The sequence below is a fragment of the Strongylocentrotus purpuratus genome, unplaced genomic scaffold (genome assembly GCF_000002235.5).
Source record: "Strongylocentrotus purpuratus isolate Spur 01 unplaced genomic scaffold, Spur_5.0 spur5_contig_855, whole genome shotgun sequence".
NCBI lineage: Eukaryota > Metazoa > Echinodermata > Echinoidea > Camarodonta > Strongylocentrotidae > Strongylocentrotus > Strongylocentrotus purpuratus.
In genome coordinates, this window is record NW_022145563.1 from 907,920 (window position 1) to 934,034 (window position 26,115).

Below are 26,115 nucleotides of genomic sequence, written 5' to 3' on the forward strand. Positions count from 1 at the left end.
ATGGCAAGTGAAAGCTTACACAAACAGGTGATTTTTGCACTGATTGTGAAGAAAGAACAAATTTTCAAGTTACATCACAAATCAGAACTAAACCTCTTCAGTGATCCATTCAGTCAGTGTACTTGTGTTTTTCTTGCTGCTCTTCTCCTTACAGCCTTTCACATGAACACCGATGAGTTGATAGTTGTACTATTGTAAGAAAAACAAAAACATCCCCCCAAAATACATCTGGTTGAAACAGCTTGAACATTATGAAAATATTGAACATTATGAAAATAGAAGATGTAAAGTGGAAAATGGAAGATTGAAAGAAATCATCTTCTTTTGCAGATGATAAGGTATAAAGTTTGAGGAAAAATCACTTAATTAGCTCCGCCATTGTATGATCACATATTTCACATACATCCCACTTTTAAAGCCCGTCTGTACTAGTTTGGCCAGGATGGATAAGACCTCCCTGCAAGGTTGCTGACAGGTGTTTATCTCATCAAATCAGCTCTCAATTAACACAAGAAAAAGAGGATCATGGGGGACCAAGGGGCACACGTAGGCATTGTTTGCTATATAGAGGGCGCAAGTAGCCATAAATAGTACAGTGGGGCTTTAATGCATTGCTCATTTATATGCTTTTACAGGGGAGGCATGTCCACATACAGGGAGTTATGTTCACTAGCATCCGATCTCAATCAGCCTGATCTCATCTACAAGTTCATGCATCTGGCCAATCACAATGCTATGTGGACCTCCAGAAAGGTGAGTTGATTGGCCTGTCCTAAGGAAAGAATGTAGAAAGCCGTCTTATAGTAATAAGTAAATGCATCTCGCAAATCACAGTGCAGGTGAATTCATTAGTGTTATGATAAAGGAACACCAATTTGTTCTCATATTGTTCAAACTTCTATTGAAGGACTGTAAGTCGCGTATTTCTATTTTCAGAGTACTGGATTTTTTTTCTGCCATGTCCAGGAAAAGATTTGGTGCTCCAGTTATTAATTTTTTTTTCTTTTATGGACAAAGCCATTTAATTCATTTTTTTATGTTATCTGCTTCACTGTTTGATAATTCTATATAGTCCTATAAAATGATAATGCTTCCTTTGTAGAGTACAATTATTGATATGAAATGATAATGAATCAACCAAAAATCAACCTTTGCTTACTGGAACATGGTGGTTCCCGTGTTAAGCCTATGGGACCCTATATAATTCAGTAGTCAACAGGTTAAATATTGACCTTTTTCTGATCACTAGGGGGCAGCCTTTGGGTTTGGCACCATAGCATCGCAGGCTGGAGAGCAGCTGAAGCCATATCTGGCGCAGATCGTCCCCAAACTCTTCCGCTACCTCTACGACCCCAACGGCTCCGTCAGGGCGGCCATGACAGGCATCTGGGCCGCAGTGCTCAAGGACAACAAGACAGTGGTGAGTTTGGCATGGTGATTGTTATTTCCTTTCCTAGTTTAGATTATCATCTGTGGAGTATATTCCTATATAAGGTACAATGTACACGTTAGTAGGAGCTTTTGTTGTGCACAGCTGTTTTATCCTCTAAGCCCCACCCCCTATAAAAATAGTAATAACTAATAATATTATTAATAATAATAATGATAATAACAACAACAACATCAATAGTAATGATAATAATAGTAATAATAATAATAATTAATAAATGTATAAAGAAAGAAAGAAAGAATTAAAATGAATTATAAACAATAAAAATCTATTTCCATTCATTTATCTGCAACTTTTTTTCTGGTGTGTTTCTGTATAAACAGGGCATTGTTTAATTGTGAGATTTTCCCTGTGACATATTTCTCAATAGAATTGAATGTACATGCATTTTAAGCTCTAACTGATGTCATCATTTTTCGCCTTTCTTTGTTGACCCTCTAGATGGACACCTACTTGAAGGAGATTGTGGATGATCTCTTAACCAACATTACAAGCAGTATGTGGAGAAACAGGGAGTCTAGGTAAGAATAACAATATCTGATATTATATCCCGCATACTAAGAATCTTGCAATCTGATTGGTCTAAACGAGATCACATGATTAATGATAGATAAGTACTATCTCCCTACGATAGTACTTTTGTATAGTATGTGGAGGAACAGGGAGTCTAGGTATGTAAGAGTAACAATATATCTCATAATAAATGATCGCCAGATGCATCCATTTAGCTCAGTCGTTAGAGCAGTGGTCACGTAATCCGGTGAACTGGGTTCGAAACCAAGTTGATGCGCTAGTGCCCTTTGGTAAGGCCTTAATATTCATTACCAGGTCCCTCGGAGAGGACCTAAAGCCGTCAGCCGTCTGGTTGCTTACTTACAAGCATTTATGCTTTCTTAGCAGTCAGGTGAAATAACCACAAACAAACCACCAATGTACATGAATATTTTGGAGACACTTGTGATTTCGTTTTACCACGTTTTCTGTCATCATTTTGGAAGTAATTTGTCAAGAAATACTTTGATTTAATTTGACCAAGGCAAGAGGCATCATTAGCCATATCACTTCTTTCATGTCCACCATCTGAGCTCAAATGTTCTGCCGGGCTCTTGCACACTGAAGAGCCTTCTCATTTGCTGCCACTAGGTCTTCCAGGAAGCATTCATTGGTCATCTAGGAGTGGGCATCCTAATAGCCATAGAGGTGTTGTGGTCGAGTGGATATGTCACCGGACTGTCGATCACAAGGTCCGTGGTTTGAGTCTCACGGCAGCACTAATGTCCTTTGGCAAGACATTGATCTACATTTGCCACACTCAACCCAGGTGATGTAGATGGGTACCTGGCAGGAATTAATTCCTTGAAATGCTAGAGCGCCGTAATGGCAGCCATACTAAAGCCAGGGTAATAATCGGGAGCGTCAGGAGTGTCAAGTCTGACAGACATGAGCGCTATACAAGAGCCCACTGTTATTATTATTTATCAGTGTAATCGTGTATCACTTATCCTTGTTATCTTTTTCTTCTTCTGTGTAGTTGTTTAGCACTGAGTGATCTTCTCAGAGGAAGGAACGTAGATGACATCGTGGAGCATCTTCCAGAGCTCTGGGAGAAGTGCTTCATGGTACTGGATGACATCAAGGTAAGCGGAATGTGATTGGGTGTTGTGCACTGTTATCTGATATAGATTTTATTTCCTTGTTTTTTTTTCCTAGTCATCTGTTCAATTTTTTTATGCAAAAAGGATCCCTGTATTTGGGAAACAGATTTGGATATTCGGCACTCAGCGCTAACACGGATCAGGTGCACATGAGCCAGTGTCTTGTATTATGATTCCGTTTGAATTTATTTGACCATATGAAAATCTTGGCCCTGTCTTATAAAGATTTGCGATTGATCAACATTAATCACAAGCTCAGTAATCAATCGTACGTATGCAGTCCCCTATCTCTTATGTACATCATACTGATTGATATCAATCGCAAATAAGTTGCCGATTGATATCAACTCTTTATAAGAGGGGACCCTGGTCTTACTTATTCCATCTTGTTACATGGAGTTTTTGAAATGTGACTCATTCATGAATTAATCATGAAACCATTGAATCTATGTATAATTTGTGTTTGTTTTGTAGGAATCTGTAAGGAAAGCAGCAGAAGCAGCATGTAGATCACTCAGTAAGGTAAGCATTTCATTATCCGAAAGGGAACCCTAAACTTTGAGAAGAAAGGTGAGCCTTTCAAAGTCCCAAATTTTAGATCCCAATGTGAATTCCAAATCTCTGCAGTGTTCGAAGAACTCTTCAAGTGTGAAAGTGGGGCGTTATTTACCATTTTAAAATTAAAAATAATCTTGACTTTGAATGTTTCCAAGAGGGAGGGGGGGGGGGATTTTGATAAACTTGTTTGATATAAGCAGTGTTTTTATTATTATCATTATTATTATTTACCCTTCTATATGCAATGATACAAATTACATCAACATTTAAAATCATCAAATTTAAGGTTTGTTTGTTTGTTGTTGTTTTTCTGTATAAAAAGACAACATGCATTCAGTAAAACAATAACAAATAGAATAATGAATTACAAAATATAATAATCGGCTGGATAGCCCATATTCGGTGGTATGTGACCTGTACTACATGTATGGTTGAAAATTAATCTGCAAGCAATCTCTGTGGTTCTACCACGCCTTTTCAAAGTTCTTCCAAGCAAGTCATAAGTATCCTAGGGTAACAAAGTCCAATTACTAAAAGTTTATCGTTTTATTTTTTCTTACCCTGTCTCTACACTTCACCATACCATTGACCAGGTGTGCGTTAAGATGTGTGACCTGAACTATGGTAAGATCGGTCAGCGAGCAATTACTCTGGTTCTACCGTGTCTCTTCAAAGGTCTCCCAAGCAGGGTCACAGAGGTCAGAACATTCAGGTCAGTAATATAATCTTTAGACTACGTGACTCATCTTGGGAGAAAACAATGCAGATATCTATCTATCTATCAGGCTATAGTTCATCCAGACGTTGGACAAAGCCCTCCTCATAACATTTCTATTCTCTTCTGTCTCTAGCTGTCCTAGTCCAAGCGGCCATTCCCATGTATGATGTTAGGTCATCTCTCCATCTTCTCTTCTGCCTTCCTCTTCTTCTCTTTCCCATCCTTGGTTGCCATTCTGTTAAACGATTTGTCCATCTATTGTCCTGAAGTCTTGCTACATGCCCAGCCCATCTCCATTTTGATTCTCTGACTTTCTCCATGATATCTTTAACCTTTGTTTTCTGGCGTATGACTTTGTGATTGATTATGTCCCGCAGAGATAAATGCGACATCTTTCTCTCCATAGCTCCATGCCGATATACTCTACTCTAAATCTGTTGATATCTAAGAAATTTGATTTATGAGATTTCACAGAAAATTATGAGGTAGTATAGTGATCCTTTGTCGTCCCTTGATTTGAAGCTCTGTGTGTTGACTATCGAATTTGTACAAGTACAAGTTTGTTAATGACATTGTACAGAACATAGATCCCATATTTTGTTGCAAGATTATTATTATAACTTGCTGTAAGGGTTTTGTTCTCAGCTATACTTTAACAAATGTTAAGTGCTTTTCTCTCCCTGTTTTCTTTAATTAATCCTCTCTCTCATACTTTCTGTCTTTCTCCTTCCTTCCCTCTTTCCTCCTTTTATCTCTATCAATCCATCCCAAATACAGTCTTTCAACGTTGGTAGCAATGAGTAAGAATGCCGGTGACTCGATCAAGCCTCACATACCCCAGCTTGTTACGGCTCTCCTAGAGGCTCTGAGTGGGTTAGAGCCCCAGGTCATGAACTACATCAGCCTACATGTAGGCAATGATAAAGATGCTCAAGAAAAGGTCAGTATTATACAGTGTGAGTTCAAAAAAAGTTTACATCTAGAAAATTGCTAATCATTTAAAAAATTATCTATTAATAGTATATTATTATACATCTTATGAAAGAGTGTTTCATCCCAAATCATTTGGTATCATTTTTGTGTGGTATGTGTTCACGCTTGGATGAACATGAGCATTGTTTGCGTGATGTTTGATTAAAACAATTGGGATTTGGGTATTAATTCGGTCTTTGCCGATCCAAATAACATCCCTAACAAAATTAATCATGCCACACATATCAAATATTGAATATCAAATATCAACGAACATTTGTGCGTGTGTGTGTGTGACTTTGCCCTTTGCAAAAAGCATATGCAATGCATTCCATTTGATACCTTCAATTCATTCTCTCACTCCACTAATCCTAACATAATACATACTGTAGGCATCACTTCGGCGCAAGTCAATTTTTGCCCTCTCGCAAAGAATGCCTCTTGTTCACCCAAGAGTGAACACATTCCACACAAAAATGATACAAAATGATTTGGGATAAAACACTCTTTCATAAGATGTATAATAAGTTACTGTTCATAGATGATTTTTAATATAATTAGCAATTTTCTAGGTGTAAACTTTTTTTTGACTCACACTAGAGTGGTGACAGTTATAGAGTTCATAGTTAACATATTTGATTGGTTTTCAACATTTGGACATTATTTTTTACGCTCTTTCGGAAAATAAAGTTCAAAATGAGAAATTCTAGAAATAGATTTTATGATGTCACAGCTTCGGTACTCTATTAACATTGTTATGAAATTGAATATTGTATGTAGGAGAAAGTAAGAAATACAGACAGACAGACATACGTCATGGAGAAGAATGCAGGTGACTTCTTAGACCTCACAGTGGCACAATAATTGCTCCTACGGCAATCGCTCAGGACTTTATTTCATCAAAGAGTTAGGAAGAATTGTGTTAGTGTAGGAAATTGACCAGGGTGGTGTTTCAGAAAAGCTAAGATCGACTTTAAGTTGGACTTAACTATGGCAGGCTGTTCATGCCACTGTTTGCTCTCACCATTATGATCTTTAGATAATCTTTTTTCCTTCAATAATGAATTATCAACAAATTTAAATTCTGTAGATTTGTGACCAGCATTTGTAAGTCCCTCGAGAGACCAATGCCAGTAAATGGTGAGAGCAAACAGTGGTATGAACGGCCTGACATAGTTAAGTCCAACTTAAAGTCGATCTTAGTCTTTGTGAAACACCACTCTGGAGCTATTGACAGATGATGTGGCTATAGCATGTTTTTGGAAACCACTTGTTACATCTGCACACATACACTGGTGTGTAGAGTCTATGGGTGTGGGTAATAGGAGACCCACACGTGTGATGCAATGAAGCGCTACTGTGCGGAGTGATTGGTGGCTTCCTATTTCTTATTCGGTTATACAGTCTGAGTCAAACCTGCTTTTTTTTCCTGTTTTTTTTCCTTCTTTTTCCTTACTAGTATTTACTTTTTCTTTTTCATTTTTCCTACAGAGTGTAGAGATGTTAACAAATGTATTATGCGCTTTATAAGAACTGTGCTATTATTATTTTTTATTATTACAAAGACCACCTGTCTACAAGTACCACATTTTTTGTTTCCCTTGAATATGGTTTTTCATTGAAACATGTACTAAAGGAATCTGTCTACAAAGACCACCTGTCTACAAAGGCCACTTTTTGTGTTTCCCTTGGGTGGTCGCTATAGACAGGTTTGATTTTATCTAGCTTTAGAGTTTGCAGCCTATAGGCAAACCAATACATTAATGTTGATGGCTGTTATGTTAGGAGAATGACAGGTGTTTCTAATGGGAGTCAATGGAAGAAAGACAGAGCTCGTCTGAGTAATTGACACACTTGGACCATACGGTGAGCTCTTGCCCAATGAATGATGTCATAACATAAACATGTACTCCAATAATAACAAATACAAGCCCTGTACGCTCTACGACTACTTACAAGAAGAAGCCAGTGCATTTCATGTAGGTTTCCTCTTTTAGCACCAGAGGGCAGCACAAAGCCAACCAACGATATAACCAGGTCGATCATATCTAAGGCGATAATCAAGACAGAAGAGTGATTGCTCATTAACCAGGAGTATCCATTTTGTTTTCTTTCTTCATTGTAGCTGGATGTTGCGCGGATTGATGCAAGCAAATCCTCTCCCATGATGGAAACGATTAGAATGGTGAGTTGTGATTCAAATTGGCAGTTCTTACCTGTAAGTCTCTTTCAGATATAAAGCATGCAAAAGCACAGTATTTTTTTTTTAATGACATAAAATGTAATACCTTCACTTTTCTCTTTTTTATAACACAGACCTAAGAGAGTGAAGAAACATTTTGACAATGTCATGAAAAAATATGTGGTTGATTGTTCAGTCATGAAGGCATCGTTTAACAATGTTAAATCTGAGATGCACGGCGTACGTGTTATCAGTGTCTGTGATACGGTGTAATCTTGAAATCGCGCTTCAAAATGATCAAGAAGTGCCTCAATAAAGTAAAAATCTTTGAGGGACCGTTTTTATCATACTCCTTTTCCCCAATAGACTGTAGTGTTATGAAAACCGTTAGGCAAACGCAAAATTTGGTTTTGATTTCCAATCATAAATATCTTGATGATGAGACAGGCGATCGGCTTGTAAAAGTCATGGGGTTCCTGACTGACCTAAAGGTTTATAATTATCATTGCAGCATGAGCTAAATCCAGGATTTTGTTTCAGAATTTGAGACAAATACCGGATCCCTTTAAAATGTAAACAAGAAAAGTTGAAAAATTTATGTTGATTTTCAATTAAAATGTTGATGAAACTTCACTACAGATACTGTTACTTGATGCATTTCACAACACATTAGTTCAATATTTGATTGTTAAGTCTGGTTTTTATTTGTTTATTTCTCTCTTTCTCTCTTTTCAGTGTGTGCAATATGTAGATTCCAATGTCCTCAGTGAACTAGCTCCGAGGGTCAACGACCTTATACGTAGTGGTATTGGTGTAGGAACCAAGGTAAGGATATGACTTTTGTCTCACGATACTTTGTGTATAATTATATTGTTAGTATTATGTACATGTGCGTACTGTACATACAGTCAAGAATTAAGTTTTGGTTAGCATTAACATTTTCATCTTCTTCCTTTTTTGCTTCTTTGTTGTTGTTGTTTTGTGTTGTTTTTTTGCTTAATAATTATTTATTTTCTGTCCAAGAAATGTGGAAATATATCATCCACCAGCATTACATTAAGGTAATCCCATACAATTCACGGCAGAAAAATACAACAGATGCACATTCATATGTTCATCCTTATTTGCTAACAGTTAAAAAAATACATTATAATATGTATTTAGTAACATTTTATAAATAGTAAGGATTAGCAGAAACTCATTGGTCAGATCAGCATATCTTTGGAGTTGAAATACATATGGTAGTGTTTTAGATACCAACTGCCCCGTCCCTGTGATAAGACTTAACTATGTTGTTTACCAGTCGCTTACTGACACACTACACTTCTCCACAGATGCTCCCCAGATGCATGCGTTCCATACAACATATGACATTTATCCTTTTATTTCATCCAAAAGTAAAAATCTCTGGATATGGCCATCGACTTATAATTCTTTCTGACTTTACTTACACAGTTAAATGGTCTATCATTCAGTCAATCAAACAACAGTTATTATAAACTTTCCTGACAATGGATAGTCAACCTGTTTGAAACGTTGAGCCACTCCTACTACCCATCCTCTCCAACCGACACTATAGTTCTCTTTAGAACTATAAGCTCAAAAAAGATTACCAACAGTCTTTTTCAGGACTACACACACACTCCAGAAAGAAAGAATCTCCAATCCTCCCCCCCCCCCCTCTCTCTCACATGGTGCAACCGTAAGCCTATTGTACATAAAAAACACTTTCTGTTTTATTTTAATTCCAGGCTGGTTGCGCCAACTTCTTGATTCTGCTGAGCCAGCAATGCCCTCAGGATCTAGCACCTCATGCAGGTCAGTAAACTTTGGTGAAGAAAGGTTTTGCAAACACCCAAGCTATTATTTGAGAGCTATATACGCCCTCTGTTTAATTTTAATTTCAGGCTGGTTGAAAGTATTAATTTTCTGGTTGAAATTTATTAATTTGTCACATTGAAAGTTATTAATTTGCCATATTTTTACTGCTTGAGAAAGTAGATTTACCTACATGTACTGGTAATTATATTGGTCGATTAGATTTCTTTAATTTCTTATATGGTCAATAAAGAATAATCTTTAAGAATATACTGAGTTATAATAATTACCATAATGACTATACTCAATTCAATATTTGTATGAGCTATCACTTAGTATTCACAAAGATATGAATTTCTTTGCATTTTCACTAGTGCTATGAACAATTGAAGGATTTTTTTCTTCAAATAAATTCAAGAAAAGAAGATTTTTCTTTTAAGCTTGCACATATGATGTGAAAGGGTTACACTCTACTAGATGCACATTTGCATGTCTTAAATCATTTTCAAATGTAATTACACCAGGGACCCATTTCACAAAGCTTTTTTTCAATGACAAATGACAAAAATCAACAACAAATCTGCTGATAACCAATCAGAAGCAAGATTTCACTAGCTTATAACAAAAACTGTCATTTGTCACTGATGACAAGTTTTGTAAAGTGGAGCGCAGATTTCAATTTTTGAATTTTGGGCCACGTCTTTACTATAAACGTATGCGATTTTTCCAAACTAAGGAGCCTCATACTCAGGGCTTAAATTAATCCAAGGCCACCAAGGCCATGGCCGTGGATGCCCTTTTGATTGGCCTCAATGCCCCTCTCATTGGCCGTGGAGATTTTTTGTGCCCTTTCCAATTCTTCCTATTTGTGCTGTAATATAGAGATGTTCCCTACAGAAAAGTGGCCTTGCCCTAAAAATATTGAAATTTAAGGCCTGCATACTCCTTGTCTAAACCAACTTTATTTTGAATATCTTGAAATCAATTCACAGCTCTGTTTATGTGGGTTATATATAATTGATAATTATAATAATATTAAAGATTAGGATATTACTGCTTCAAGGGGATATGAACCCTTCCCCTAAGGTTTTCATTGAAATATTTACTAGATATTAATATTTACTAGATATTAAAATAAGAAATAATAATATTCAGTTCTTGTATAGCTCATATCACATTATATAACGTCCTTAAGCGCTTCCAAAAAACTTTTGAAATGATTACCCTAGCTTTAGCTCCGGCAGCCATTATCAGCGCACAGTGCATTTCAAGGAATAATCCTACCAGGTACCCATTCACGTCACCTGGGTCGAGTGTGGCAAATGTAGATTAATGTCTTGCCAAAGGACATTAGTGCCGTGGCGGGACTTGAACCGCTGACCTTGTGATCTTTGCAGTACGATGACATATCCACTGGACCACGACACCTCTAATAACCATTTTTTTTGTCCTCCCCACCTTCTAGGTAAGCTGCTGGCATCTCTGCTCTCTGGACTCAATGATAAGAGTATGGCTGTGAGGAAGCTCAATGCCTCTGCAATAGGAAACCTTATTAAGGTATGTTGATCATGTATTGAGTAGTCAAAAGACTTACATGTAACTCCGTTTCGTTGACGATCAACCATGCATCAAGTCTTTCGTCTTCTTTGTGCATGGCTGATCATCAACGAAACAGAGTTAAGTCTTTTGTCAACTCTGTTTGTTGCTACGGCAGGCAGCCAGTAAAAGCGAATTTGTTTAATCAAATTATGGAAATGCAAGCATTACTTTAAAAAACAGAACTTTGTTATTCCTGGCTCATTTTTCCTGATTGAGGTGTCATATTTTTTCTTTGAAATTCAGATACCGTCCGCCAAATGAATTTTTGGTATTATTTCTTCAAATTGATTTTAATCATTCAAGTTGGAAATATGCATTATGCAAGTTGCATCAAATGAAATAGGAAGATCTAAGCTTTACAAATATGTGTCATTTATTAATTATAATTGTTATTAAGTTATGATAAAACATCAATAATTCTTGGTTTCGTTTTTTTTTGGACGCACTGTATATGTATACATAAATATTTTTCCAATTTCTGGATTATTGTAATCCACCTGGACATATTTGTGCCTCCCTTTTTTTGTTGAAATACAGGTAGCCAAAGACAGCAGTACAGAGAAGTTGATTTTGCGACTGAAGACATGGTTCTTGGAGAAAGATGGTAAGTACATTCTTTAAGTTCTGTGAACAGTAAAGATATATAGATATCATTTTTAATTTGATTTGTCTGTCAATTATAGGTTGATGTGTTGCATTCTAGCTTTCACCATTGACCATAAATGCAGTAGACCTTTTTGTATGCATTCTAGGATTGTAAAATCATCCCAATTCAGCTGTGCTGCAATTAAGTTTGTTTTTAATCAATAAACCATTAATTTATCTATCTATCTATCGATCTACTAGATTGATTAATGGTATACCAATACTTTTTTAATTTTACACCTTTGGACTACACATACATGTATAGACTTACATGTACATGAAGTGACAGGAACAACCCTTCCTGGCCTTTGCATGCAACCATAGCCTTAGACCCATTATCAGACTCTGAGGGCACCTCGTGTCTTGTTTACACATCACAATAAATGATGTCTTTAATTCCTTTGTGCTACAGATGGGGACCTCCAAAAGGCACTAGAACAACCCTAACGGCCATGGCATGGACAACCCTGAAATCCTCAAGAAACATGCTGCCATAGCCTTAGAACCAAAATTAGACATTGAGGATATCCCTTGTTCAGCTGTGTATGAGCTGATGATGAAATCCAATGTTATTAAATGTACTCTCTCTGGGTTCCAGATGAGGAAATGTCATGAAGCAATTGGAACAACCCTACTGTCACGCCTTGTACAGCCCTGGCATCCTCAAGAAGCATACAGTCTTGACCCTAGACTCGTATTAAACCTTGGAAGATACGCCTGTACATGTACCTCGTGAATTGTTTACACATCACTCTCTGGATTATTTTCCCTTTTGCTATAGATGGGGATCTCCATGAAGCGATGGGAACGACTCTCCTGGCCACGCCTTTTACAACCCTGATATCCTGAAGAAACATAGAATCATGACCCTAGACTCACATTAGCCCTTGAAGATACATTTACCTCTTGTGTTGTTTAGATAGTACTACCGGTATCTGGATTCAAGATTAAATCTTAATTCTTATTTTCCCGTTTGCTGTAGATGGGGACCTCCATGAAGCAATGGGAACGACTCTCCTGGCCATGGCCTGGTACAACCCTGATATCCTGAAGAGACATGCTGCCGTAGCCCTACCATTGGCCTTCCTAGCCATGCATCAGAAGAAGGAACCTGGCAAGGACTGCATGTGGGAAGGAGTGTGGCTCGATACAACACCAGGTAATGATGATGATCATTGGCGGTCCAACATTTGCCTGGGCGATATTTGCTCTGAGCTTTATGTTGTCATAGATGCAGGGTTGGGATTGATATTTAGGTTTATGCTAGGTTTAAGGTTAGGGTTAGGGAAAGTGTTGTGTCCAAGGTTTGAACTTTAGTAGAATACTGGCAACGAAGTCAAAAGATGGTCTTCCCTGATATGTATAATAATGCTTGCTTAAAGATAAACAGAATCCAACAAAACTTACACTGTATGTTCAAGATTACAAATAAATGACTTGTGCCGAACAATTTTGGTATAAGGAAATCTGGGTAAGTAGGCTCGGCATCATGTGCTTAAGAGAGGTCCTATGTCAACGGGAGTTGTGGTTTTTTCTTGTAGATGATGCCCAATAAGTTTTTGTGAATTTGTTTTTATTTCACTGGTTCAAACAACCAATCTACTGCAGGATAAACAATCCAAAATAAATTGTAGCTTTTTTCTCTCAAAATATGATTCCCATACCAGAGATCAAGATTAGCTTTGATATTCATTGATGCACCAAACTAACAAACACAATAACCTGTCTAATTCTCAGGCACAGAGGGCGGCATCCGTCTCTACCTCCCGGAGATCGTGACCATCACTCAAGAAGGTCTGGCCTCTACATCGTGGCCCCGCAAGGCCCAGGCTGCCCGGTCCATGGGCACCGTAGCCACCAAGCTAGGTGCTAAGCTCCAACCACCTCAGCTGGGTCTACTCCTAGGGGCTCTCCTGGAGGGACTACAGGGGAGGACATGGGATGGAAAGGTAGGAGCTTGAGTTTTGGATTCAGAAACTTTGGATTAAGGTGCAATTGTGGGGAGAGGATTCCATGGAAATTTTCATCCCCCTTTTTTTTCCCCATGACACCAGTCACAAGACTGCCTTGAGGAAGTCCAATGGGGGACAAATTTAGTTGAAATACCTTATCCAATGATTCATGGATCCTACGTGTGACTTCTCATGTGATAATCTAGAACCTTCAGCAGTATACCAATGTGCTCCCACAAATATATATATAATAATAATAATAATGTTTTATTTACCCAGGGTAGCCACTTTAATTATGAAACTACCCTTTCAGCGGGCCCTGCATAACATAATATGTTATTACTACCCTTCTCCAATCTAAAATGCTGAGTGCCTAGCTAGAAGGCAGAAGGTCCCATTATTATAAGTCTTTGGTATGACTCGGCCGGGGTTCGAACCCACGACCTCCCGTTCATGAGGCGGGCGCTCTTACCACTGAGCCACCATGCCCGGTGGTCGCTAATATGTTGGGTATAGTGGTTGGAGGATGCATATTCACATTGTTTTTCCTATAGTGATATTTTTTCTCTTTATTTTGTCCCCCTTTACTTTCAGGATGAATTGTTGAAGGCCATCTCCACAGTTTGTATATCGTGCAAGTAAGTCCACTTTCGGTGTCCATGAAATTGTTGTACAATATCTGTGACAGTTATGTAATAACTTTAGTTAGCAAAGAGAGAGAGAGAGAGAGAGGGAGAGAGAGAGAGAGAAGGGAAAAATAGGTTCATTTGAGTTAAATACTGTTTAAGGAGAAGTTTTCTCGAATGATGTATTCCATATTTAAGGCTTTGAGTAAGGGTTTATTTGAGACGCCTTATGACTTGTCTGTTTTGTGAAAATGCTGACAAAAAGAATTCCTTAAACCTTAATTTCAGTTCATGACTTTTTGAAGCGTTAGGCCTTCAAGGTAGGATGTCAGTTTGTCATTTTAAAGTAAGCAGAAGTTATTGGTTGAAGTGTAATGTGTGTATATGGGTCTGTCCAGAAAGTTGGGGAAATTCTTGAGACATACGAGAAGTAAGAAACTATGTCACCTATCAACTGTAACAATGTTTGCTCAAATTCAGAAGTACTCGAGCTTCATGGTGAATTAATATTATGGACCCAAGGTTTATGTAATGTTATATGACTATGGTGTCCATGTAACGTTAGTAAAGAGAGAAATGTGTATTAAGCAAAGACTTTGAAGAAAAGCAATTGAAACAGGATTGATACTGGCAAGGCACTACTATATATATATATTCATTGCATAAAAATCTTTAACAAATACTTTCATCTTTCATGTGTAGTAGGAGATCTCATACCGACGTTACATGGACATCGTCATATTTTTTGCCCTAACTGTATGGAATGACCCATATATTACATGTTCATATGTTTTGATCAATGACAGGACTGCTTTACAGATGGAGATAGAAAAGCAGCCAAGCATGGATACAGTCCTGAACGCTCTCTTCAAGGAGAGTCGCAAGGAACGGGTGGATTACAAGATGGCTGCCTTGGACTGCCTAGCCTCGGTACTCCAGGCTCATGAAGCAGATAGATTCAAGGAACTGACGGACATCTTGTATTCCATCATCAGCAAAGTGAGTCAACTTCCTCTCTGCATTTTATTCATAGTTGTTCTAGTAGAGTGAAACCTGTATATAATGATGATGATGATGACGACGACGACGGCGGCGGTGTCAGCGGCGACGACGACGACAGCGATGATGAATAAATAAAACGTTATAATAATAAAAACGTTACTAATAAAGCGCTTACCACTGAAGTCTCTTAGCGCTAAAAAGCAAAAAAGGCCACTCAAGGGAGACAAGAAAAGTGGTCTTTATTCGAAGGTGGTCTTTATGTACAGGTGGTTGCTAAAGCAGGTTTGTTGACTGTAGTCCTCATTTTTCTCAGGACTGTATTTCATCAAAGATGTATGGTCAGCGTTGGGATTTGATAAGTATCTGGTTGATGGATGTTGTAAAAAATCTGTTCAGCTTATCATTCAAACTTTGCCGAACGTCAATTTTACGTTAATCATTCAACTGTCTTTGTACCATGAATTCTTTCATCAGACTCTTCTGTGACATGCATGACAATGTCAGCATGTTGTGCATTTATGGACTTACAAATGCTTATTTTCCTTTCGAAATTGCCTGTTGTAAAATTGCCACATGTTAAAACACCTGAAAAGTAATAAACTACACATTTGCTCTTTACATGAATTTGGTGCTTTGATGTTAAGGCCAAACCACAAAATGTGACCATTTGTCATAAATAATTTTTTTCCCCTCTTTGTTTCAGGAGAAGTCTGATGATGACAGTGACGAGGAGGATGTAACCGACAGAGCTCGGCAGGATGAGAAGTTGAAACTCAAAGAATGTACTTTCATCAACCTTGGCCTTGCATGGCCATCGCAAAGGGAAACACAAGGTAAAGAAATTATCAATTAAAAACAAATGTACTCCCTGTTTTACTACTAGGTTTAAAGGCCCACTGTAATTGTAGCTACTTGCTCTCTCTATATACAGGGTTCTTGTTAATTTTTCTGATAGCAGGCTATTTATGATTTACAGGAGGCTACTAAAATTGCAAAAGAAAAATCTCTGTGCGCGTAGCGCACATCACCATGTGCGCGAAGCGCACATCACGAGCGCGAAGTCCCTTGCGGCCGGGGTCCAGTTTTAGGGTTTTAGATGCTCTCTGGTGCTATCTTAGCCTTATTTTTGAAGATATGACCACACTGTATGAGCCATAGTTTAATGATAAAGATCATGAATATTTTGGCTGAATAACTTACTTTTCATATGATATACAATATGAAATGAAAATGCTCCATTATTGTTTCTGATCATTTGGACGCAGAGCGAGCTCTGGAGCTGGCCTCTTTAAATTATTGCGAGCGGAGTTCGCTGGCTTGAGCTTGTTTACGAACGTACGTCTACGGTCTAGTCTCTGTGACAGTGTATGTGTATAGCGTGTCGCACCGGTTGTGCAGCGCTCGTATTCTGAATCGAATCGTGCATCGCCAAATCAATCACAGTTTTACACTCATTATTACAGGGTTCGTACGGGTCAGGGAATTTCTGGAAAGTCAGGGAATTTACAAATGTATTTTCCAGAAGCAAAAAGTCAGGGAAAGTCAGGGAATTCATCCATTTCTTCTGGAAAGTCAGGGAATTTTTTTTTTTTTCAAGATGTTTGTTAAAAGGGCATTTAATTTGTCTTGTGAACAAAGGAAAATACATTTCGTAAAATCTGTGGTTCACAGGACCTTTTTCGTAATAAATTACACGCAATATCTTTCGGACCTACTAGTGTGTCTTTCATACATGTATGCAAGATGTTTGTGTGCGTAAATGACTTGCATTGACAGTTGCGGTGCGTGGTGCCGGTGTGTGTACATGCACGAATGCTGCATGCACGCTGTACGATTACTTTTTGATCGAGCTTGTGCATTGATTTTTATTAAAAATTTGAATGAAGGTGTTTTACCCCGGGGTTTTACCACAGAATATTCATTAAACAATAAATAAAATGTAAATAACTATGCATCATGAGCCACTCGTGTTTTATTAAGAACCCCTTTAAAAATCGTGTTGCTCTTTACTCGAATATCGCAACCCTGAATCGCATTTGATTCCACATTTGGCGTCCATTGTGCGAGCGCGAGCATACAGCCAGCTCACTGATCTCTACGAAAAACTAGCCTAGCCTCGTGGTTGCTGCTTTCCCCAACGTCCGCAATTAAGGCACACTTTTTTCCGTCAGCAAAATATCGAAAGTCGGGAGTGCGCCTTATATAGTCAGGAACAGGATATTTGAGTCCTCAAATGCTACTTTTTAGTGGTTTTCAAAAATCTCTGTGTCTCAACATGAATTACATAGTGCAAATAAAGAATAGGATCTACTATTTGAAGTTAAACTACGTTCCTAATTTGAAGGGAAGAGAGTTTTTTGTCTTCAGTTTTTTTTTCAGTCTCGATTAAATTATGCCCTGTCGCATGGCACTTTGCCGGCCGAAGCTCTCCCGTGTCTTCAGCTCACTTACACAGGGGATAACGAATCACCACGCGAACACTAGCCTGTCCACAATCCTGTTTGGACTCGGGGGTCAAAAATTCTGTCATCTTTAGTTTTAAAAACAACATTGTTACTGGGTCTAACTTATTTCACAAGCACTACAATTGTGCCTCGTAATAAAATGAAAGTATTTTCATACACTGTCACTGAAATAGAGCCGATCTGATGTTAACAAAAAGACCAATGTTGGCTTTTTTTTTTGATGGCTTTTTGTTAACCAGATCAGATCGCGTCTTATATCAGTGTTCGAAAAATACTTTCACTTTCATTATACGAGGCAAATTGAGGTGCTTTTGAACTAAGTTAGACCTTGGTCTAGTAACAATGTTGTTTTTAAACTAAAGATGACAGATTTTTTGTTTTCAGATTTGTTTTCAGATTTTTTTTTTTTTTTTTTTTTTTTTTTTTTTTTTGGGGGGGGGGGGATCTTCGAAATAGGGGTGCGCCTTATAGTTTAGTGATTTGCTTCCTAGTATTGCGATGATGTTTAGTTGTACGCTTTAAATTAAGACATGTTCATCATTGAAAATGGTCATGGAAATTTACATTAACCTGCTCTGGAAAGTCATGGAAAGTCATGGAATTTTAAAAATGTGTAAGTGTACGAACCCTGTTATTACTACCGGTATTATTTATAATTTAGCCTACATTATTATTTACATTTCAAATAAAAAACTTACCTGTACGTTGCTTCTTACTCTTAATAGTAAGGAAGGAAGAATCGATGTCTGCCGTTTCGATTCCATTTTAATTCGACTGGCGTGGGATCTCGGAGATAAATTCACTCAGCTAGCTCAGCTCGGCTCACAACGCGCGCTTTTCTTGCGTAAGCTAGCTTGCCGGCCTGCGCTTGGCTCTGGCGCACTGGGCATATACTAGATAGCTCTGCCCCCGCGTGCGCAGCGCCGCAAGTCCATATTTTAATAGGGTTTTATTTTACGATCGTTTCAGAGACGTTTCATCTCATTTCTTTACGACCGTTTTCACAACCCCGCTATGAAAGCGTGTCTTCGTGAAGCTTGTGATAACAGAAATTTGAGATAGCGACTTGACCGAATATGATGTGATTTTTGTATTATTATTTTTTTTTTTTGGAGAGGCTTACAGCCGGCTACGATTGCCGTTACAGCCGGAAGAAATAGCCGGTTGCCGGCTATTAACAAGAACCCTGATATACAAAAAAAAACAATGCCTAATCGGTGACCATTGGTCCCCCATGATCCTCTTTTTCCTATGTTAATTGAGAGCTGAGTTGATGAGATAGCCACCTGTCAGTGACCTTCCTGGGTGGTCTAATCCCCTAGCTAAACTGGAACAGATGGGCTATAAGAATGAAGATTCAAGAGTCTAATCTAGGGTTTTGATTCCTTGGTTCATTCTTAAATTTGGCTTTAGATATTTATCTTTAGATGTCCTGTTTCAAGAAGAAAATGGTAGCTATTTTTTAGGCCAAACCTCTTGCAGAACTCCTATTTTCTTACCTACTGTTTTCTTATGTAAAAGTTAAATCAGAGAAAAATGGGCAGAGGAGTGGAATCCTGCATGTCTCCAAAAAAATTCATAAAAATTATAAGAAATACTAACATTACTGAAATTGAGACAATTGAATACTAGAATTTGAAGTCATAAAGATTGATTATGATGGTGTTGTCCAAAGACGGGTTTAGTGACCCTATCATCTTCTCTAGGAATCGTCTCTCCTTATTAAACTATGTTGTAATCCCTGTAATGATGTCAAAGGTCATGGGGCTTATTATGTATGCAAAAATAGCTTATAAACGCATTATCAATAGAACCGACGGATGGATTACTATCAAACTCATGACATATGTATCTTGCAGAGCCAATAAACTGATTAGATTTTAGGGTCATGAGATCAAAGATCAAATGTATATGAAAAATAGCTTGTAATCACACTATTCTGAGAACTTGTTAATAGATTACAATCAATCTTGAATTTTAAAGCTTAAATCTGTTTTGGTTTGTAAAATCGCTCTATGGCAGAGGCAAGATCCATTTATTCTTACCTACTCTTTATAACAGAAGCAGAAGCTTCCAAGCTGTGTGAAGTTCTATGTGAGGGTCTAGATGGCAGCACTTTCAAGATTCAGCTAGCCATCGTCAAGTCCCTTCATATCTTCTTGCAGAGGTGAGTGTTGAAAGTCGTCCATGAAAGCTACTTTCAAGTTCTTGCATCGAAGCTTAATTTGGAAGGGGGAAAAGTCATTGTGATTTTATTAAAGGGGGTGTAGCAAGACGAGACTATGTGTCTTTCCCGTGGTCTGACTCGGGGGCCAGTCGGTTATAATACGACTACGAAACGACGCAACCGCGGTATTCACGTGCGTGTAACATACGCGAAACCGAAGCATGAGGAGAACTTTGGTCTGTTTCGCGAACGCTAGCACGCGCTGACCGTTAATCAAGTCCATTCATTTCCGTGCAGTTGTCCAAAAGAAGTAATAGATGGTGTTAACCAGTATTTGCCATGCTACACCCCCTTTAACAGTTGTCCAGAAAAAAGTTGTAATTTGCCCTGTCTTCTTAAATTGCAGCCAAGAAGTGCTGAAAAATAATGTAAATTGGCTTGTGGATGTCATTCCAAATGAGTAAGACCAAGCAATTACAGGCTGATACCTCTAGCAGAATTATCATTCATTGATTGTTCATTCTGCATTGTTTATTATATAGTGCAGCAATTTGTTTTCCTTCTGCATGGTATTATGGTTGAACTGTTATGAATATAGAATACCGAAGCTCTAACATCATATTCGCTCATCATCCAGGTTATTCGGACAATAGAGCCTGTGCATGAGGTTCATCGCGAGGTGGAGCACTGTGGAGCAGGGCAAATAGTGTTTAGGGCTGGTGTTAGAACTATACGATTGTTTAGCACAAAATTGTTTGGAACCAGCAAACTTGACAACTTGGCCAGTACATGTATGTCACACTTCGGTACTCTATAGAGTCAAATGTACAGTCTGTACAGGGAATAATTTTCCTCAAATTTTTTGATTAGCAATTTCAGGCGATGGATAAATATTTCAAATGAAATTCTGTACATTTCTATGGAAGAAAACTGCTACACAAAAGATATTTTGTATAGCAGTCATGCAAAAATGCATAGCAACTTGCGATGCGATACCAGGAAAATTATTCCCTGCTGTATGAATGTTTGCAGTCCTTTTTTTTTTCTTTGGGGGATCAGGCTGTGAAATCGATCAGAAAAGGTTATCATCTAGCATATAAGTATTTGTGTGTATTGCAAGGTTCTGGAATCATCAAAATGATAAGAAATTTGAAAGTCTTGGTAAAGTTACAAGCACTGTACACAGAAAGATGAATATGGGACTACACAAACATGTGGCGTAAAAATCTGTCCCGATTTTTACGATGTTACATGCCATAGTTAGAATATGAAGGCATTTAAAGAGCCATGCTTTTCAGGGAACATGGTTTATCTGATCCTTCTCTTTAACTAGTATTTTACTGTGAATATTATATGTTTTCTTGGTTATCTAGGATCTATCTGCTGCAGCTGGAAATCCTTACAGAAGATGGACTAGCCCGACTTTCATCCATTCTAGAAACATTTGTACCTGCCATTTACAAGATGTTAGGTATGTATTGTGTAGTTGCACTTCTTTCTTTTTACATGACTTTAAGTGAATTACTAGGAATGGAAATTGAAGTGAACTCTTTCTGTCTCTGTCTCTGTCTCTCTCTCTCTCTCTCTACCCTTCCGCATACATAGCTACATCACTCACTGTCGTGTATTGTGATATGTACAGTTATGTTTTTTTATATAATTTGCATTTGCTTTGTTGAGGTTTTGTTTATATTTATCATACTTCTTGTCTTGCATCATTTTATATGTTTCTTTTTTCATGTATAATTCTAGAATGTCAGGATTTGAATTCAATAACTTACTTGGATTTGAATTTATTTACTTTTGATGTGCAGGTATTGTGAAGTATGCATCCATTAGGAAAGAATCACTGGCTATCCTGGAGTTCCTCATGCCCAAATTGGCAGGTATGTTCCCATTATTTTACTGGTTCAGAGTTTTATATGTTTATTTTATGACTGGATAGGTACTGGGTATTATCATTTCAAAGAAGACATGGATAACACTTGAACAATATCATTAAGATCATATAAGAATTGCCTAGAAATGCTACTTGTCAGAAAGTTCTTGTATTTAGAGTGAGAGATATTTAGATTTGTCATTCACTAGAGCAGCATAACCAGATACGTATACTGACTACTAAGGAAACCCTGTAACAGGAACTACTGTAATATACTTCTGGCTATCCTGTGGCACAAATCCTATTTGTTCTATTTTGCGTTTTGAAGACAGACATTCATTCATGCTTTCATTTTTGGATTTTTAAATGTACACGATTCCTTTGTCATGATGTAATGTGTTCCCTAATATTTTGAAGCGCCTTGAGCATTTAATTAGAATGGAGAATGGCCCTTTATAAAACTCATGTATTATTATCATTATTATTAATAGTCAGGGGTATTTCTTACTTCCCTTGACTCCCTATTTTTCCCCCTCTCTTTTGGTGTAAATTATATAAATAAAAGTATACTGTAGGTCTTGGGACCGATTCAATGTGGAATCAGTCCATGACTTCTGTTTGGAGTCAGAAGGGTGTTAACTCAAACACTCTTAAAGGTACTGTGTCCCTTTTGCAGCCAACCTCACATTCTGTAGAACTTTGCAGGAATTATGAATATGTCATGTATGTCTATCTGTGAAATTTAAACGTTAGCAGTGTCCTCATATTCAAATTATGCATGGAAACCAGTTTACTTGCTAGACTTCACTGTCAGACACTATTGAGTGACTGACTGGCTTTTTTTTTCTTTGGTAATAACATACATGAAAAGAGTTGTAAAGGGTACATGAGCATTTGTCTACATCAATAACCCACTTCTTGCGATGGCCAAGATTAAACTGATTGAATCTTTGCGCAGCATAAAACGTATGACCATTCGGTACAATTGTCTGAAAATCAAAACTATTACTTCTGGGCTCTATAGCCCTAAAGTCGATTTGACAACTAATAGTCATTATTTTCCCACTTGAAGACATTTTCAAACCCCACCTTTTTTAGGGAAGTTCTAAATTAGTATTATCTTTCAAATGCAGTTGGAATTTAACTTTTTCATTTTTTTGGCCTGCAAATGGGACATAGTACCTTTAAAGATAAACTCCAGTACTGGTAAAAAAAATAATAATAATTCTCACAGAATCAAACGAAACTTACACTTAATGTTCAAGATTACAAATAAATGACATGTGCCAAACAATTTTGGAAGAAAATGTATACTGGCTGAGTAATGAGCATAGAAAGACAAGGAAATCAAGGTAGTACTAGCCCCGACACCATGTGTGTTGTCCCATATATAGCTTTCTATGTGAGTGCTTGTTACTTTACCAAGACTCTGTCAAATTGATTATGATTTTGATGACTCCGGAACTTTGCAGTGCACACCAATACTTGCATGCTACATGATCAACTGTTTCTGATCCTTTCCACACCTTTTCTTTCACAATGCAATCGCATTACCAGTACTAAAGTTTATCTTTAAGACAAAGTGAATACCTTCTAGCCCTGAACAGACTATGTAATGAAGGTATGCAATCTAGTTTATGTCGTAATGCTATTCACATTGTTTTTTGCGATTCCCAGAATCCACTCGACTATCAGTACTAACTTCCCAGCAGTCCAAGCAACTCCAGGAAGGTCTGTCAAAGGTCACATCCGACGCAGACCCAGCAGTCCGAGAGAGGGCAGCAAACCTCAAGAAACTCATCAAGGAGAACTTTGTCTTTGAAGAGGAGGAGGAGGAGGAGGAGGAGGAGGATGATGATGAGGGAGAGAGTGGAGAAGAAGGAGGGGAGGATGATGGGATGACCGCTGAGTGAGAGTTGCTCAAGATTTCTTCTCGAGGATGGAAAGCGCTGTACCACTGACAAGAAAATGGATGATCAGCGGATGCAGAATGTGAGATGGGAGAACGTGAAGTGATGCAAAGTACCTCCAGATGATAGGCAAGTGTGGAAGTCTAGACAGGGGTTTGAACTTGAGTTCAACTTTCAGGTTAGACTTTTAAGTGGAGGCAGAGAGAATGCAAAGGAGGCAAAGAAGTTGCCAGGTACGGAAACTTCTGACATGAAAGATGCGATAGGAGGTAAAGGTTGATTAATCTTTACAAGAGATAGAAGGATTAGAGAGTGGATGGGGAAGGCAGAAGCAGAGGGAACAAAAGAGAAATGGCCGAGAGAAAAGATAGAGAAAGGCCCTTCACAAACGAGAGAGAGAGGGACAAAAATAGCTATGAGAAAGAAAACTATCGTCGGGCCAAATTGGGGTAGTATGTTGAGTGAAGTATATGATGTTGCCAATAATGGCATTATTTTAAGAACAAGCAAAACCTTAGTGGTCTCCTTAGCTATTTCAAATATTTGGTTTGGAATGTTCTTGTTATATTATTTATCTTATTCAAGTATTTACCATCTTGAAAGTCTGTATCAAAATATCTAATATTACTTCTAAGAGAAATCCAAATGGTGAAATGTTTATTTTAGTTTAAATGCCCCAAATCAGTAATAATAATAATAATATTGGATTCTTATATAGCGCACGTATCGACCTTGCAAGGTCCTCAAGGCGCTCCAACATTACCCGGCTATGCTAGGCTGCCGATTTCGACGCTCACAGCATTTTAAGGAATTCCTTCCTACTGGTACCCATTTAACACCTGGGTGGAGAGTGGCAAATGTAGATCAATGTCTTGCCAAAGGACATTAGTGCCATCAGTAGTTATTCATGATCACCACCAAAGCCAATTATACACATAGATTGGCCACCTTGGTCGCAGTTGGACCATTCTTTGTTGTGTGCTTATGTAACAGAGCACCTAGCACCTTATGGTGTCAACCTACAGCAAACTATGTTTAACATGTCTGTGATCTCTGATAAGCATCAAAGTCTTACAAAGATACCCTCTGATGAAAGAACGTCATTATTATAGGAGGGAAATTGAGCATGGAAGAGTAGGGCTTTTACTAAATGGTCGGGTAAGTGTATTGTTAGCGCCAGATTTTGCGTAAGATGTCTTCAGGTGTGTTTTTGGGGGGGCAAAACTTGAAAATGTGTCATCTCTGGGTAAATTTTCAAATATTATGGTTTTAGTTTAATATTCAGGTTGAGATTCGAAGCATGAAGTCGCCTTCAAACACGAAGGTAAACATTTGCGTTTTTTGTTTTTAACATGCAATGAATGGCAACTCACTGTGAACATGACGGACAAAGAAAGAGGACAAAATATACAGTTCCTCATTCTGTCCTCAACAATTGCTGTGGTAGACAAAGGAACATCCCTTCACTGCTATTATGTACAAATGTGTAGAACAGGTGTCACATGCATATTCACCTGTTCTACACATTTTTACATAATAGAAGGGATGTTCCTTTGTCTACCACAGCAATTGTTGAGGATAGAATGAGGAACTGTATATTTTGTCCGCTTTCTTTGTCCGTCATGTTCATAGTGACTGCCTGCATGGAAGAAATCAATAACAAAAAACTGCTGCAGTTCACCGCATCATAACTAGGCTTGAGAACGGAAAAGTAAAGGCAAGAGTTGTTGATTTATACCTCACATATAATTTTAGGAACAGAATAGACCCCAATTTTTGTGATGTAACCAAATTTAATGCATACATCTTTGTGTCCTATTAAGAAAACGAGTATCTAAATACTGTAGTCAGAATGGCTTGCCCTACAACAAGTAATTACATGATGACAATGGTCTAGTAAAATAAATTCAAAATTCATATTGGCCTAGATTCTAGGACAATTACCCCTAGGAAATATTTGGAATGGGCAATTTTGGTGTTAAATGAAGATGTGGGGGGGGGGGCACTGAGCCCTAATCTCCTGGGAGAGGCTGTTCTGATTAATTTGTCAAGGGCAGCCTCAAGCTCTCCCATGTTAAGAAGGACAGAGGCAGTGCTACTTGTGGCTCAGTACACCCCACATTTTCATGTACCCTCAAAAATGTGAAAATGTGGAGGGCACTCATTCTAGAATCAAGGCCTACATGAATTTGGTGTGAGGTGTAAATTGATAACTTTTAGACTTCAAACCAGTTGAGGAACAGAAACCCTGAAATGTAGGAAATTTACCTGGAGATGTTTTACAAGTTTTGCCCTGAAATAACCCACTCGAAGACACCATACACAACATTTGTCGCCAATTTCATGTACCTCCCGACTGCTTATTAGAAAATGAATGTAGTTTGCTGCAAGTTTGACATAATAGGATGGGGGATGTTAAGCACACAAAAAAGAATGCGATCACAGTACTGATAAGGAGTATATGTATATACGATATGTTGAATTTATTAAAAATCTCCTCCTCAAATCTAGTACGGT

At 38.0% G+C, this 26,115-nt stretch overlaps 1 protein-coding gene across 1 annotated transcript in view; it reads left to right on the forward strand.

Moving 5' to 3' along the window:
• The window catches only part of LOC105439276 (proteasome adapter and scaffold protein ECM29-like), a 49,698-nt gene extending 25,341 nt beyond the window's left edge, over positions 1–24,357 (forward strand). The window contains exons 29-49 of the mRNA XM_030996181.1: positions 636–753; positions 1,250–1,420; positions 1,892–1,971; positions 2,982–3,087; positions 3,580–3,627; positions 4,257–4,375; positions 5,159–5,321; positions 7,479–7,538; positions 8,271–8,360; positions 9,287–9,353; positions 10,819–10,910; positions 11,490–11,556; positions 12,580–12,756; positions 13,335–13,546; positions 14,144–14,187; positions 14,982–15,174; positions 15,881–16,010; positions 19,704–19,809; positions 21,183–21,280; positions 21,624–21,695; positions 23,366–24,357. Coding sequence (XP_030852041.1) covers positions 636–753; positions 1,250–1,420; positions 1,892–1,971; positions 2,982–3,087; positions 3,580–3,627; positions 4,257–4,375; positions 5,159–5,321; positions 7,479–7,538; positions 8,271–8,360; positions 9,287–9,353; positions 10,819–10,910; positions 11,490–11,556; positions 12,580–12,756; positions 13,335–13,546; positions 14,144–14,187; positions 14,982–15,174; positions 15,881–16,010; positions 19,704–19,809; positions 21,183–21,280; positions 21,624–21,695; positions 23,366–23,601 — 2,449 coding nt within the window. The 3' untranslated portion in view covers positions 23,602–24,357. The remainder of the gene's footprint in view (positions 1–635; positions 754–1,249; positions 1,421–1,891; positions 1,972–2,981; positions 3,088–3,579; positions 3,628–4,256; positions 4,376–5,158; positions 5,322–7,478; positions 7,539–8,270; positions 8,361–9,286; positions 9,354–10,818; positions 10,911–11,489; positions 11,557–12,579; positions 12,757–13,334; positions 13,547–14,143; positions 14,188–14,981; positions 15,175–15,880; positions 16,011–19,703; positions 19,810–21,182; positions 21,281–21,623; positions 21,696–23,365) is intronic.
• Positions 24,358–26,115: the final 1,758 nt, after the last annotated feature.